We start from the raw sequence: 16,198 nt of genomic DNA on the forward strand, positions 1-16,198 counted from the left end.
GGTGCAGGTCATGCTAAATACATCCATTCAAAGGGAAAGGCAAGACATTCAATCCAGACCATCCTGAATCACAGAAGAAATAGAAATTAAGGTAAAGAAGAAAAAGTGTGCTCCTGAACTGTGTCAGGTAGAAAATACAATTAAGAACCAAGAGGAATATGGAATATTCAGAGGGGATGTGAAGTAGTATATCAGAGGGATTAAGTGAAAAGACTGGCAGCTAAGATAAAGGGGAATTATACATATATACATACATATATTAAAAGGGTGGGACAAGGAGGATTAGGACAAATTAGGGACCAAAAAGGGAATTTATACATGGAGGCAGAGAACATGACTGAGCTATTATATGAATACTTTGCAGCTGTCTTTACCAAAGGAGGCAGATGCTTTTGGGCCTTGATGCCAAGAGGAGGAAATGCTGTCACTAAAAGGGCTCAAAACCTATAAGGAAGTAGTGTTGGATAAACTGTCGGTACTTAAGGGTGACAAGGACTGGGACCAGACAAGAGGCAGAGTGATACTGAAGAGAAGAGACTGTCGTAATTGCAGGGAACACAGGTCATAACTTCTCAGTTGCCAAACAGGATTAAGAAAAATTCCAAGGCTTTTTATATGCATATAAGGAGCATTAGGGTAGCTAGGGAAAAGATTAGACCATTCAAGGACAAAAGAGAGAATTTATGTGTGGAACTAAAGGAAGTGAGTGAGGTTCTTAACAAATACTTTGCATTGGTATTCACAAAGGAAAAGGACAATGGAGGATGGTGAGTCTCTAGAGGGGTATGTTGATAATCTAGGTTATATCAATACAAAAAAAAAGTGGTATTGGGTGTTTGAAAGGAATTAAGGTAGGACAGTCCCCAGGATCTGATGGGATCTATTCCAGAATGCTGAGGAAGACAGGTGAGGACATTGCTGGGGCCTTGAATGAAATCTTTGTATCCTAGGAGAGGTCCTAGAGAACTGGAGAATAGCCAGTGTTATTATTTACCACAAGTTTATTGAAGAGCATAAGATGTCAATTGTTCGTATAATCAATTTACATACAATATCTTTAAGATGAAAGGACCACATGATAATACAGGAAATTGCAGGCCAGTGAGCCTTATGTCATTGATCTGGATATTATTGGAGAAAATTCTTAGGGATACAACTTACTCACATATTTGGAAAAATATGGACATAATAGTGACTCACAGCATGGCTTTGTGCGGGGAAGGTCATAGCTCATAAACGTGACTGTGTTCTTTAACAAAGATGATGGGTAAGGGCAGGGCAATAGATGTGATCTACGTGGTCTTTAGCAAGGCCTTTAACGAGATCCCTTGTGGCACGCTATTACGAAAGGTGAAGTCACATGAGATATGCAATGAGCTGCTAAAATGGATACAGAACTGGCTTAGTCATAGAAGATAGAATAGCAGTGGAAGGGTGTTTTCTAGATTGGAGATCTGTGACCAGTGGTGTTCCACAGGGATTAGTGTTGGGATCTCTGTTGTATGTAACATATACAACAATTTGAAAGAGAATGTAGGTGGCCTGATTAGTAAATTTGAAGGTAATACATTCAAACTGAGATGAGAAGAGCTGTAGATAGCAAGGAGGATTGCCAGAGGATACAGCAGGATATAGAGGTTTGAGAGGAAAATCGCAAAAGATCTTCTGGACAGCAAAGCTTTGATTTATTTTACCTTTCTCTTCATATTTGCCCACACATCAGTTAAGGGAAAAATGTGTCCTATTACTCTAAAAGACATATTTCTAAGTGTACTATCTATGTTTCAGTTGTGAGGTTAACTGTTGATACCCAACATTCATGATCTTCAGCAACGCAAACAGTGAATATTAAAAAATATTTAGCACAAATTTATTGAAGTGCACAAGATGTCAATTGTGAACACAATGAATTTACATATTATATCTTTAAGATGACAGAATCACATGATAAGGCTGTTAAAAAGAAGTGTTACTGTCCTGAGATTCATAAATAGAGGCATCAAATAGAAAAGGAGAAAGTGAGGACTGCAGATGCTGGCGATCTAGGAGAAAGTGAGGACTTATGCCCGAAGCGTCGATTCTCCTGTTCCTTGGATACTGCCTGACCTGCTGCGCTTTTCCAGCAACACATTTTCAGCATCAAATAGAAAAGTAAGTTATACTAAACCTTTGTAAAATACTGCCCAGGCTTCTGAGGGAAGATTCTGTCCAATATTGCGCATTACACTTGGGAAGAATGTCAAGGCTTTGGACAGAATTCAGCGAGTAACTAAAATGATATCATCACTGAGAGGATCCAGTTAGGTGGAGAGATTGAATGAGCTGCAATTGTTCTCCTTAGTGCAGATATGTTTAAAGGGAGATTTAATTCAGGGTTTTAATCAACTAAATAAGGCAAAAATAATTTCTTTAGCTGGAGGGTAATAATCAGAGGACACAGATTTAAGATAAGTATCAAAAGGACTTTGATTAATTATTGTCAGTATCTGATAGCCATGAACAAAATTAAATACACTTAGTTGTTAAAAATGCATAAGCAAAATTTCATCCAGCAACCTCAATTTAAAGAAAGAAAAGATTGTATCTTGTTGCACCTATAAGAGACTCATGATATCTCATACCACTTAGCCAATGAAGTACTTTCAAAGTGTAGTCGATGTTGTAATGCAGAAAAGGCAGCAGTCAATTTGCACACAGCAAGATCCCACAATCTCTAACATGTTGCATGATTAGTGATTTTGGCCAGAACACTGGGCAGAACTCCCTTGCTCTTCTTCAAAATAGTGTCTTGGGATCTTTTGCATCTACCTGAAAGAGCAGATGAAGCTTCAATTTAACGTCATGCCTGAAAGAGAGTTCTTTGGACAGTTCATTACTGCCTCAGTAATATGCTTGGAGTGTCATTGTAGATTTTGTGCTCAAGTCACCAAGTGGAGTTTGAGCTCTCAAACCTTCTAACTCATGCAAAAGTGCTATGCACCTAGTAACAACTGGAAGGGAGGACTGGGGACAAATCAAGGCCTAGTCACTGTCACTGCCTCTCAAAAGTGGTTCCTTGTGCAGCTTCTGATATTTTTCTACGACGGTACTCATGACACATCTGGCAAACAACACACAGCGAGCCCAAAGTTTTCTTTAAATGCAACGTGAGTGTACCGTGTATGATGCTTCCTAATTAATAATTTAAATTACCTCTGCGACAATAAAGCTAATTCAATACTATTATTTTAAAAGCTAAAGTATTCTTTAACATGGTTTAAAACTAGTTTATGATGAATTTGATTATGTCTAATTTCAATTCGATAGTCACATCATGTTAGAGGACAGGGACAAATGAGTTGTTTTGTTTCTTGTGTTCAAGTTCCTATTTGCTGCACCTTGGGTGTTGTCTCCTCCTACTTTCCACAGTTTCTGGTGATGAGAGAGAGGTAGGTATAGCAAATGGAGCATTTGGCTCAAAGTAGGTTTCAGCAAACAGGGGCAGAGAAGAGTGAATGACATTCCAGTGAGTTTTGCTAACACACGAAGCTGTTTGCTTTAACAGCAGCCTCTCAAACAAAATAAACAAAATCACTCTGCCTGTGGGGCTCTGTTTATGTTAAATGCCTGCCTCAGCCAACACTTTCCTCAAATCCCAGCCAAACATTGTGCAAAGAGGTACTTGATTTCATCCCATTTCATTCCTAATACATTTCCAATATCAAAATCACAATTACACAGTAAACTTTTCTCACAAACCAACTGAGTTTTTGCACATTATTTTCCAAACATGGCCTCACCTGGTCTCATCATCATCCCAGGCTATTCTCATGCCTTTCCCACCGCCTCCTGCTGAGGCCTTGATCATGACGGGGTAGCCTGGCAGCAGGGGACAATTAGACAGAAGTACTGACTTTGATCATTTGGTCACGTGAGCATGACAGCTGACCATATGTCCAATAACGCTGGAGCCAACAACTGGTTTATTGGAATCTACATTCAAGTACTTCCTGCACCAAGAGTATTATTCCTACTTTTACCTAAATCTTGGTGCACTGACTCTAGTTATAGCATCTGAAGTGAAATTTCCCATCTCATTATGGAGTCACAGGGTATGCTAATCAATAAGATCTTTAGCTTGGACACCAGTAACTCATTTCTTCTTTCCACCCACCACTCTTCCCCCAATCCAAAGAAGATAATAATTTTTAAAAAGAGCATTGATTAATCAGTATTTTGCTCTTTATGTTTATGATCAACTAGGAATAATTCTTTGTACTTTGCAAATATGTGTACGTATCAGGAAACCAAAAAGGTACTAGAGGGAGAACAGAATGCATGAGGGAGAAAGAAACAGAAAAATATAGGTGGAGATGAAATCAACTTGGAGTACGGGGGCTTGCGCAGCAGAGCCAAAAAGCCTGTTTCTACACTACGTGTTATTGCAGGAAAGATTAATCCAGTTGATGATACTTCAGCGTTGTTAGTCCTATGGCAGGTGAACAAGAACTGTAGAAATCGAATATCAAATTAAAAACATATTGATTCCACGAGCATAGTTTAAAAAACCCACAAATTAGTTGGTGAAGGTACACACTTGAGCCAATCCCAATGTTGAGTACCATATCACAGCTGAGTCAACAAGCAAGGCACTCTGCAATGGATGGTGGTGTTGGTGGGGTGGGGTAATGAAGCAAGAAAACAGACATATGGCCCTTGGGCATTTTTTATCAGATTGTCTCATGATCAGTTGCAAAGTGGGACCACCAGCAACTGAGATTACTTGCTTTTTGTCAAATTCAAATGAATGCATCTCAGTCAGAGACAGGTGGAGGAGATGGAAGGAACCTAAACAAATGGTCACAAAAAATCTTGAAGGGAATATAAACAAACCACAAAATATTAAAAATTACATTCAATAGTTTAAAAACTAATGCCAAAAATAAAGAAACTAAATAAATATTTCACTAAAGAGTTTGCACTTTCTATTTGTCCTCATTTTCCAAGATTAAATCAGCAACAGCCATCAGTTTTCAAAGGCAAGTTACATACATACATACACAAACTACTGTTACGCATGCTTACATCTATAATTAAATCGGTGACATGATAGTTAAACTTAATACGTTACCAATTTCCCTGGCAATTTTGACAGCTTCATCAGCATCCTGTGAGCAGGAAATAAGACAAAACATAACTCCTGTCAACCTCAGTCCTTTCCCCTTGAGGCAATTATTATACATTGTACCACTGTCAACATGGACAGTTTTTATGTTGCATTTCCAATCCAACCATGCTTCCTTATTCAGACAAACACAAAATTAATTTCACAACTGAAGGTGAAAAGAAGCTTTTGCCACTGATCTTCTAAATCCCTAACCCTTTGGAATACTCTAGTTGAAACCTTAGTGTGTCCCAATTTTGTGAGATAACTCACCATTCTTTAGTACATTCATTTCACAAGTTAGTTTTCCCCACAAATTGTCATTTAGCACCAATTTTCTCAAAACTTCTAAAAAAAATTAACACAACAAACAAAGCAAAACATTCAAATCACTTGACAAGCAATTTAGCAATGTCATTCAGTGGATTCCAAGACTGCAAAAAATAGTTTTCAGTCAGTTGTGAAATGTAAATCACCCATTGGGGTATCTGCCCACTAGCGTATATTCCTTATATGCAACCAACTGTGCTTTCACCTAATTGACAGCAGGGGGAGTGGACTGTCTATAGTTCTGACTGCACTACTTTGAGCAATCATGCGCTTCTAAGATTCTCAGTCATTTCGCAAATAAATTATTCTTGGAGACATTAACAGTCACTTTCACGACTTAACAAATTTGTTTTTTATTCCTTTCACCGTAAGCAAGATGTTTCCTGTTTCTATTTATCCATTCTGATAGAACATGGAAAGATACAAAAAAATCAGCTAAACACACCTAGCAAATTGTTCTGAAAGTGCTCGAACAAAGTTCATTTAAAAGTCTGCAATAGCAAAACCTGTTGCTTTTTTTTTTAAAAAGCTGCTTATTCTCTGAAAAGGGTACATGAACGTCGAGAGAAGGCAGATTTAGGTTTTGCCTATTAGATCCAGTTCTAAAAATATTTACAACACGACAATTCTAAACATTAATTAACTGGGTTTTATATATTTCAGAAGGAAATTATATTTTCTGGGATTTGCTTTTTATTGGGGAGAAAAAACAGCTGAGCAGCAAGAAGTTAGAAGAGATGTCTGGAAACCACCAGTGGTTAAAGCTACAGGGGTTGACTTATGAACATTAAAATGAAACTCAATAGTTTTTAAAGCTGTGTGCACAATATGATCTGACAACTAGATACCAATTGATGTTAAATTAGGCTTTGACAAAATTATCTGTATAGCAAGGGAAAAGTGTACTCCTAGCTATGTCTAAGAAAAGCAGAACTCCTTTAAAAATATGTATTACATATAAAAACATATAAGAAGCAACAGAAAGCAAGTTAGAATGGGGGCGGGGAAGTTGGCAGAAATTTTAATTTCCTTTCATTAGCTTGTCTGCTCCACAAATCAGTGCTTGTTAAGTTCAAAGCAAACCTGAAAGCAGTATCTGTTTAAGGTTCTTTTCCTAGAATAATTGAGTGTGTTAAATGGCGAGTTTTCCGAAGAATAATAATTTTCCTGGAGAACAAATTTTGTTTTAAAAGCTAATGACTTTACAAAACTCTTGCTTCCACAGAGGGAAAACACCTTCCACCACATTAGCTGAAGAGACCCCAAAAAAAAATCAAAGGAGAGTAATTTAGGCATGTTAGTGGTTTCCACACATTGAGTTTCAAGTGCCTTTGTTCAACTCGATGACAGTTATGCGAGAATACTTCGCCTTAATAGCCACTCTCTCAGGAAGTGTTAAACCAGTCAAATGCAGACAATTAGAGCCTCTTGAACTCAATGCATGAAGTGAAGGCTGATGGCGTTCCTCCATTTATAGTTAAGTGGAAACACTTTGAATTGTCTTTGCAGTTGCAAATTGCACTTTTTCATTTGCATTCTGCTTTAACAAAGTAATGTTTCAGTTGTTTTGCCACGGTATCTGAACTCCTAAAAGACAAAAAAAAACTGCTTAGAGATTTAGAGAACCCTCCAAGATTGGAGTAAGTTTTAGAATTAAACACATATAAAGAGAAAAAAAAACCCTCTTTGGGCAAGGTGTGCCACTATCTTAGCACGATAGCTGGCATGTTAGACTTTGCTGCAGCATTACAGAGTTACAGAGCACACAAGTAATTTGGCCCATTGCCCCTCTGTCAATTATTTGAAAGATCCATCAATATTCTGTCTCCTGTTCTCTCCCCACGGAGTTGCAAATCTTCCTCTTCAAGTATACGTCCAAATATCCATTTCAAAGTTATAACGAAATCTGCTTCCATTGACCTTTCAGGCATATCCCAGACTAAAACAAGTTGCTGAGCAAAATAGGTTTATATCCTCCATGTAAAATAAAACAAAGAACTGCAAGATGCTGGAGATCTGAAACAAAAACAGAAAATGCTGGAGAAACGCATCAGATCTGGCAGAATCTGTGGACAGAAAAACAGATTTAACCTTTTCAATCCAGTGACCCTTGTGTCACTTGAGCCAAAACACAAACTCTGTTTCTCTCTCCAAAGATCCAGCTGGACCTGCTGAGTTTCTCCAGCATTTTCTGTTTTTGTTTCTTATCTCCTATGCAGTTCTTTGTCAACTGCCACAAATCTGTTCCCTCAGTTAATGATCTCCCCCACCCCTATCACAATCCACCACTTGAAAGCGTTTTGTTCCATTTTGTCCATCAAAACTTACAATTCCTTTAAGCTTCTTTCCTCTAAACAGAACGATCGCCAACAAACATGCAATTTTACCCAATATAGAAAGTTTCTGTCAAAATAATCAACTTTTACAATGTTGAAATTTTGTCCAAAAATAATTGCGAACACATAACTTTGAATGCTAATTACCCACTACACATTGTCTGCATCAGTTCTCCACTAAGTAATTTGTACTGAGTAATGTGTGGAGTCAGAAGAATGGGTCCAAGAATTTCCTATTTCCGTTATGAAGATAAATTGGAGAAGCTAGGACTGTTTTCTTTGAATAAAAGAAGGCTGTGGGGAGATTTGTTAGAGGTATACAAAATCATGAGGGGTCTGAGAAGAATAGATAGAGAAAAACTTTTCCCACTTGTGAAAGGATTGTGAACTAGAGAGCACAGAAGCAAAAGCGACATGAGAAAACCCTCTTTTCACACAACAAGCGGTTAAGGTCTGAAATACACTGCCTGAGTATGTGGTGGAGGCGGGTTCAATCAAGGCACTCAAAAGGGGGTTAGACTACTATTTAAAAGTAAGTACGTGCAGGGTTAAGGGGAGAAGGTGAAAAAATGTACTGAGTCTATTGCCCATTCAGAACAATCTGTGATTCCATAACTAGAGTAGCTGGATTTGTTTACCTTAAGGCAAAGAAAATGAACAGTAGATTGAGTAGAAGCATTCAAAATTATAGGTCAATAAAACTTGAAAGGAGATGAGGATAAACCTTTTGCCACAGTGACTTGTTAGAATCTGGATTACACTGTTCGAAAAGGTGGTGTAAGCAGATTGAACAGTAATCTTGAAAACCAAGATGCATACAATCATTTTAATCATAAGAACCAAAGAGCAATTCAGCCCCTCCAGCCTACTCCGCTATTTGAGACAATCACGGCTGATCTCATCGTGGTCTCAACTTAACTTTCCTGCTCAGTCTCCACAACCTTTCAACCAATTTCTAATTATACGAATCAGTCTGCATGGATATGTTTTGGCATACCTACAGGGCAGGTGGAGCTTGAAACTGGACCTTCTGGTTCAGAGGTAGGGACACTACCACTGTGCCTCAAGACCCTTATGCTAAAATGTACATACACTTAAAAAAAAGTCACATCACAGTAAAATTACAGAGTTCTTTTTAAAAGCTGGCATAAACATGATGGGCCAAATGGTCTCTATCTGTATTACAAAGCATGTTTCAAAATGATCATTCAGTTTCATCGGTCTTAATGAATGCCAGACTAATCTGACGGAACTCTAGAAGTCTCACCTTGACCACTCCATCATAGCCAGGAATTGTGTTGACTTTTGCCTTCTTAGCTATTAGTTTGCTTTCGATCTTGTCTCCCATGGCCTGAATAGCATGTGTGTCGGGTCCAATGAAGGTGACACCTTCATCAGCCTGCAGAGATAATTACGTTTCTTAGATTTATAATAGGCACTGGCTTCATGACAATTACATTTATAATACTCCATTATTTAGAAAATTATCGCTTTTAAAATGTATTATGCTTCAACTCCAAAAGTTTCTGTTTATTATCAAACTGATAAAGCAATTTGTACTTGCAAGCACGTTCGGATTTTAGTTCTATATTTTTGGTATTTGGTGTTTTTCTTTAAGTTCTGAAAGAAATGCCTGGTTGTTACCAAAAGAAAAGCAATTCAAATTTTGTAAAGCTACCCACGGTCAGAATGCAATAAAGGATGGTATTGAATTTTCTGGTGTGTAAAAAAAAGCAAATCCCAATAAACCAGCCTTGATGTAGACATGCACCCAAAATCCTTGGAGAAATTACTTGGATGTGATAGGTTTCATACATGCAAATAGCACTTTGGCAGCATTAAATTCACAGTGAGAACTAGAACTCAGTGCATTTCAAAACAGTTACAGGACTGAGACTTGTACAGAACATTTAACTCACGCGGGAAGCAATAGCAGTGATCTCTGAGCAATCACTGTCAGTCCTAATATAAAATATGATACACAACACAGAACAAACCAACAAAAGTCAAGATCCTCAGGAAACAAAGCAGTATCTTACTGTTACTATGCCTTTCCTGTTGATTTGTCATAACATTGTGTTGTTCCTTGGTTAGACCACACTTGAGAAGACCCTTGTAACTTGCACTTGTATAGCACCTATTACAGATACACAGAAAAGCATTCTAAAGTGCTTTAGAGGATCCCTATCAGACAAAAAAATTGACACCAAGCCACACAAAGAGACTTTATGTTAGCTTGTCAATGATCTGGGTGTTAAGGGGGAGTTGGTCCTCTTAAACCTTTCTGATGCACCTCTGCTTTAAGGAAAGAACCTCAGAGCTTAAGGTCAAAAGTGTCAGATAACACTCAAAATGTACTCAAATAGCAGGTGGGTCCACTTTTGAAGGTCCCCAAATCACCTGAGAAAATACACTCGTGGGGCAATAAAAGAAAAATGAAGCCCATAAGTGGAACAAAAGCAAGAGGTAAGAAGCTGCACCTCCATTTACAGGCTAGTTGTCTCCTATACTTCCTGGGGAGCATAAATGTAGGGAGAATAAGGGAGAAAGCCTATAACTGCAGGAGCAGACAGCACTTTGGAAAGTCAGCTGGCATCGAGGTAGTTACTAGGCAGCCCAAGACCAAAGGCGGAGAACCAAATGCTGCACACCTTTGCCTGGGATAGAAGAATCTTTTGCTCAGGCAGCCATTTGCTGATGATGAGAAGGCCATATCTGGCAGGTCTGTTCCTTTTGGGTTTTTTGTTTTATTTGGGGGAGGTGGGGGGGGGAAGTGGGGGGCATTGTATTCAGGAAATAGCAGGGTGTTTGGACAGAGAAGGAAGTTTCAAAGAACGGTGGAAGTTGGTGGTTTTAAAAAGGTGCAAATAGGTGACAAAGTAAGAAAGATGGAAGTGGGGGAGGGGGGGGGTTGGAGTTGGTTTTGTTGCAAGGGTTAGGGATAAAGGGAGGTTGCATAGAAGAGAGACTTTTAAAGGCAAAGGAATTCTCAGCTAATTAGGACCCAAGAAAATGTTAAACCATTGAAGTCAATGAATATTTTAAGCCAGACGTAGATAGCTTTTTAAAGGTAGCAGAATCAATGACCATCAGAAGTAGACAAGAAACCTGAAGCACAAACAGATCAGCCACAATCTTACTGAATGCCAGGGCATTTTTGATAGTTGGGAGAGGCTAGGACAAGGGGACAAGGTCTTAAAAAGTACAAAAACACGGCAACATACAAAATTCAGAAACATTACTGCGTTCAAGGGGAGCTGATTTTTGGAGTTCCCTCTTGCTAATGGCAATTAATTTTAAACTGAGAGATTGGAAAATAATGAATCAAAGTTATTTAGGATATGGGGCAAAGAGGGATATATGATGCTAGATCACAGATCAATCATGATGTTATTGAATTGTAGACTCGACTCAAGGGGCTGAATGGCTCTCTCCTATTCCTATGGTTCTAGTAGAACATTTTGGGCTGATGTTCCCAAAACATTTCCCCCTTACAGGGTCACCTTGCCTCATGCCTGGATCTGTTTTACACTATCGTCAACAGCTCTGTTATGATTGCATCGTGCGATTTCCAGGATGGTGCTAGAACACACATTAGCATTCCTGAATAAGTGAAGTGGGGTGTGGGTAATGAGTAAAGAGTTCAGCATTCTTATTGTTTCTTGCTATCCACAGGCCTTTCCTGGGAGGGGTGGGAAGAAGACAACTCGAGAGAGAAGAAAATCCAAAGTGTCAGAAGAGCAAATGCAAGACCTTACTTTTGCACCATTGGTGGTGCTGTAGCTTGGGGCCATGCTTGAAGCAAAATAGTGGTTTGCTTGGTAAACAATGATAAACCAGAAATTAGTCTTTTCAATTGCAAATTTTATTGCCAGCATTTCTCAAACAGAATAGCTGTTTCAACAGCCAAATAACATGACTCAAGCAAATGTTAATTCAAGTGTGCTAGACCATCAACTGTACAAAGGAAGAGGAATGCAGCTGTCAAATCCAAACCTCTGTCTCATTATATTCAATTGGACAAGGGAAATGGATGTAGGTGCTGATTACGAGAAGATAAAGTTTAACATCAAGTATATGTAAAAGAAATGACATCAAATACTTAATCCTCCAAATGCCCGTCTGTCCCCATTATGTGTCACAAGTATTAAAGTGTTTTATGGTACCTTTTTTATTGCAAAGCTGTCACCATTGGCATAAAGTATTATCAGCACCAAATCAGTAGGTACAGTAGATCACTAGTTCTGAAAATATTACAAGTGTTGCCTTTGACTAAAAGGAGTTAGCTAACTTGCATCCTTATATATCTGTCTGAGACAGCTATCTTCTATTTGTGCATGAGCTTTTCTGTTAGTGCAAGGTGCCTCAGAGTTGTGTGTCCACTTGAGGTGTATGGATGTCTGTCTATTTATGGCCTAGGATTGCCCATAATCATAGAGCCTACTTTCTGCTTTTGATATACATTATTTCTCCACAGATCCAAATGTTGGACCAGCCCCAGTACAACTGATTCAATGATCCAACCTTTGGAATGGGTCCATCACCTGATGCCCTTGATCAAAAATGCCTCAACATTGCCAGAAATAATAACAATCACTCAGTCATTGTAGCTCAGTGGGTTACATTCTCACATTTGGTCAGAACATAGTGCATTCAAGTCCTACTCCAGGGACTTGAACACAAAAATATAGGCTGACAGTTCAGAGCACAGAGGGTGTGTTGCACTGTTGAAGGTGCCAATTTTTGGATGCAATGTTAAAGAGAGGCCCCATCTGATCTCTCAGGGTATGTGAAGGATTCTGCGGCCATTATTTTAACAAAGGAGCAATCAACCCCAGTGTCTTGGACAACATTTATCCTTCAAGCATTGTCACAAAAAAAAAATCAGACTTTTTGTTAATTATCATATTGATATCTCTGAAGTGGTTCTAACATTTCAGCAATGACCACATTTCAAAAGTACTTCCTTGGCTACAAGCACCTAGCGACATTGAGGTCATGAACGCATTATAAAATGAAAGATTCTTTCTTTTAGACAGGCAAACGTTTGCAGTGACATTGCTGTGTTGAAACATTTGCTTATTCATTTACATTTTTTTTCAACTGTGTTTGATTGGCAACACAAATGGATTCAACAACTTAACCATCAGCCAGGCTTCCCACCCTGCATACTAGATGATCACTGTTGGACACCCTACTTGAGAAGGAACAGGTTCGATTACAATCTCTGCGATTGTAAAGGTCAGTAACGTGAATTTAAGGGGCAGGGAATGATATAAAACAGGGTGTCCTCTCACTTTACTCAGAAATACTTCAATACAGCTTGTGCTCCTACACCAATATGACAGTGTCACCTTTAACACCAGCAATGCTTGTGATCTCCAAGTAAGAAAGCCTCTTTATGCTCAGGAGCTATGGGCAATGGGCCACTTTTATTTCATGAAGACATAATTACAGTCAACAAGGAGACAGACCTTTTGCGTCATCAATGTGAGTTGTCTTAAGACAAGAGATGAAGGATTATCCCAATCACGACATCATCCTGACCCTTAGAACATTTTCTTGCATAGTCCTGACCTCCATATTAAAGGGAGGATATAAAGGCAGTGGAGAAGGTGCAAAACAAAATTTACAATGTTGTAACTGTCAAAAGGATTAAACAGGCTGGGACTCTTCCTTAGGAAAATGAAGACTATGGGGTGACCTGATAAAAGCCTTTAAAATTAAGCAGAGGTTTGATAGAGATAGAGAAGACATTGCCATTTGTGTTAGAAACCAGAGGTATGTAGTCACTGCTAAGTTTAATCGAGAATTCAGGAGGAACTTCTTTAGTGAGAATGTGAAACTGACCATAGAGAGTGAATAAGGCAAAGAGGAATCTAAATATTAACATGGGTGGGAAAGGAATAGAAGGTATTGCTGGTTAGGTTAAACGAAGAGCGATTGGGGAAGCTTGTGTGGGGCATAAACATCAGCCCGGATGTTGCGTTGAATGGCCTATTTCTGTGCTGTAATTTCAATGTAAATGGTGGTAAACTGTTCATATTTAACTATTATGCTCAACAGCAAACTTTACAAACTCATTGGCTAAACATAAGCAGCACTAACAGAAGGAAACCATACATTTGTTATTGAAGTATTCAAATAATATTCTTGTTCACCATTTGATTTGAATTTTAGACGGCGATAAGTACCAGCATGAACTGACTCCCTTCCTTCAACATAACCACATGAAAATACATTTTAAATACAAAATATGTTCATCCTGTTCTTTTACAGCCTTGTAATTTTAATATATTACTTGATGAGCACACATTATGATTAGCTATCAGTGTTAGTTAAATACAATATGGTATATGCTTTTAAAACTATTTTCCTTAAAACTTAATAGCAAAAATTTTTCACTTCGGATTCACATATTTTGGTCTTTAATTTATACAATGTCAATGCTCTTATTGTAAATCAAAAGCAAAGCTGATTTATGCAAATCAAGCAACTCTGAAGATCAACATATTCTATAAATTTTGCTGGAAAACCTTTTAAAATTGTGCTCAAGTAAAAATTTGCAAAACTAACCAGACTCGCAGACAAATGATGGACCAAATAGCCTCCTTCTGTGCTGTGTCATTCTCTGATTTTAATTAGCTCTATTTGCAAATCACACACAAGCAGAGATTCTGTTCCAGTCTACACAAAGATCAACCAACAAATGCTTGTGTTTCACATTAAACAAATGGCCAAAGGATGCAACTAAAAGTTTAAACAGTCAAAATTTAATTACAATAGGTCTTTGCATGTAATTCTGAAGTCAAGACTGAAATGCATTTTAAGACTAACAACGGAGAGGGCATCAGAGACAGCAGACTCCAAATAATTAATCAAGCTTTTAACACCTTGCCATATGCCTAGCTGTGCTGGACAACAGTTACCGTCACTTCATTAACTGTCTCTGTTTAGCTTGTTTGTCTTAATATCCTCAGCCTTGTTGAAATGCAACTCATTTAGAATAGATATAAACTGCTAATTAAAAGCAGATGTCATTTATTACCCAAACACAGACATACTGAAACTCTGACTCAACCCTAAACTTTTTGCCAACTTCGCACCACGTTGGAACAAGCAGTGAACTGCATCAACACAGTTTTAAGTAGTCCTTTATGATATTAAGAATTGCACTAACGAAACAAGTCTTAAACAGACAAGTAACAAGTCATATCTCTGCTTGTTGGATGAAGTCCCCAGGGTATGAAGGATACAGAAACTGGTTCATTCTCTGCAGTAGTAGCACGGCATCTCCATCTGTTAGATTTGAATTGCAGCCCACAAAGAAATCAAAATCAAATTCATTCAGTTTTGCAAAACTACTCAAATTCTTCTCTTTCAGTCTGTGCACTAATTCTCGAGGTAATTCTCATTCAGCTACTAGCCCACTTTAGAATGTCCTGCTTAATAGCTTGGACTTCAAATTAAAATCAAAGATCATTTTACAGAGCCTCAGTGATGTGGTGGTAATGTCAGTGGACTAGTAATTCAGAACATCAGGCTAATGTCCTGGGTCCATGAGCTTGAATCCCGCAATTGCAGATGGTGAAATTTGAATTCAATAAAAATCTGGAATAAAACGCTAAAATAATGTTGGTCAAGAAGCCACTAAAAATCCATCTGGTTCACTGAGGTCCTTTAGGTAAAGAAATCTGCCATCCTTACCTGGTCTGGCCACATTTGACTCAGGATTGACAGCATTTGACTGCACATCCAGAACTCTTAATTGCCCTGTAGGTGCCAGCAATGCCCAGATTCCATGTAAATAGTTTTAAAAAGACATTTAAATGTGTTTTGCATCATATGTACAATACATATGAAGTGTAAACACTGCTGTGATGTAGGAAACACGACAGCTAACTTGCACAAGGCAAATTCCCACAAACTTCAATGTGATACTGACCAATCTGTGTTTGTGATGGCATTTGAGGCATTAATATTGGTCCAGTACACCTGGAGAACCTCCCCACACTCTTCTTACTTGCAATAACTGTGATGCAATTGCAACTGAACCCTTTCAATTGCATGAAATTCAAAATAAGCTTTTAAGTTACTACGAGAATATTAGGTATGGTTTCTTACTTAGACTGATTTCTTTCCACATTTGTATTATCACAACCTCCACTGTTTGGCATAAGTCGTTTCACCAGCAGATCCGAGAGCATGGTGGCCTAAAATTTAACTGAATCTACATTGCTACAAGCTGTATGGTTTCCTCATACTTATACCATTACGGTTATCTTGATGATAAAATCCCAGCTTCAATCAAAATCTGGGTAGTTTTCTGCCCCCACTTAGCAGATGCATGAAAGTATGGTAATTGGCCCTATGGCTAGGGAAGTAAGAT

At 38.3% G+C, this 16,198-nt stretch overlaps 1 protein-coding gene across 1 annotated transcript in view; it reads right to left on the minus strand.

The window, feature by feature from the left end:
* pcca (propionyl-CoA carboxylase subunit alpha) overlaps positions 1-16,198 on the minus strand; it is a 378,154-nt gene that overhangs the window by 237,079 nt on the left and 124,877 nt on the right. The window contains exons 7-9 of the mRNA XM_043691289.2: positions 9,077-9,208; positions 5,111-5,147; positions 3,780-3,858 (exon numbers count right to left, since the gene is read on the minus strand). Coding sequence (XP_043547224.1) covers positions 3,780-3,858; positions 5,111-5,147; positions 9,077-9,208 — 248 coding nt within the window. The remainder of the gene's footprint in view (positions 1-3,779; positions 3,859-5,110; positions 5,148-9,076; positions 9,209-16,198) is intronic.

This window comes from Chiloscyllium plagiosum, unplaced genomic scaffold, assembly GCF_037043375.1.
Source record: "Chiloscyllium plagiosum isolate Xiang-an unplaced genomic scaffold, Cpla_swu_hap1 HiC_scaffold_6, whole genome shotgun sequence".
Lineage (NCBI taxonomy): Eukaryota > Metazoa > Chordata > Chondrichthyes > Orectolobiformes > Hemiscylliidae > Chiloscyllium > Chiloscyllium plagiosum.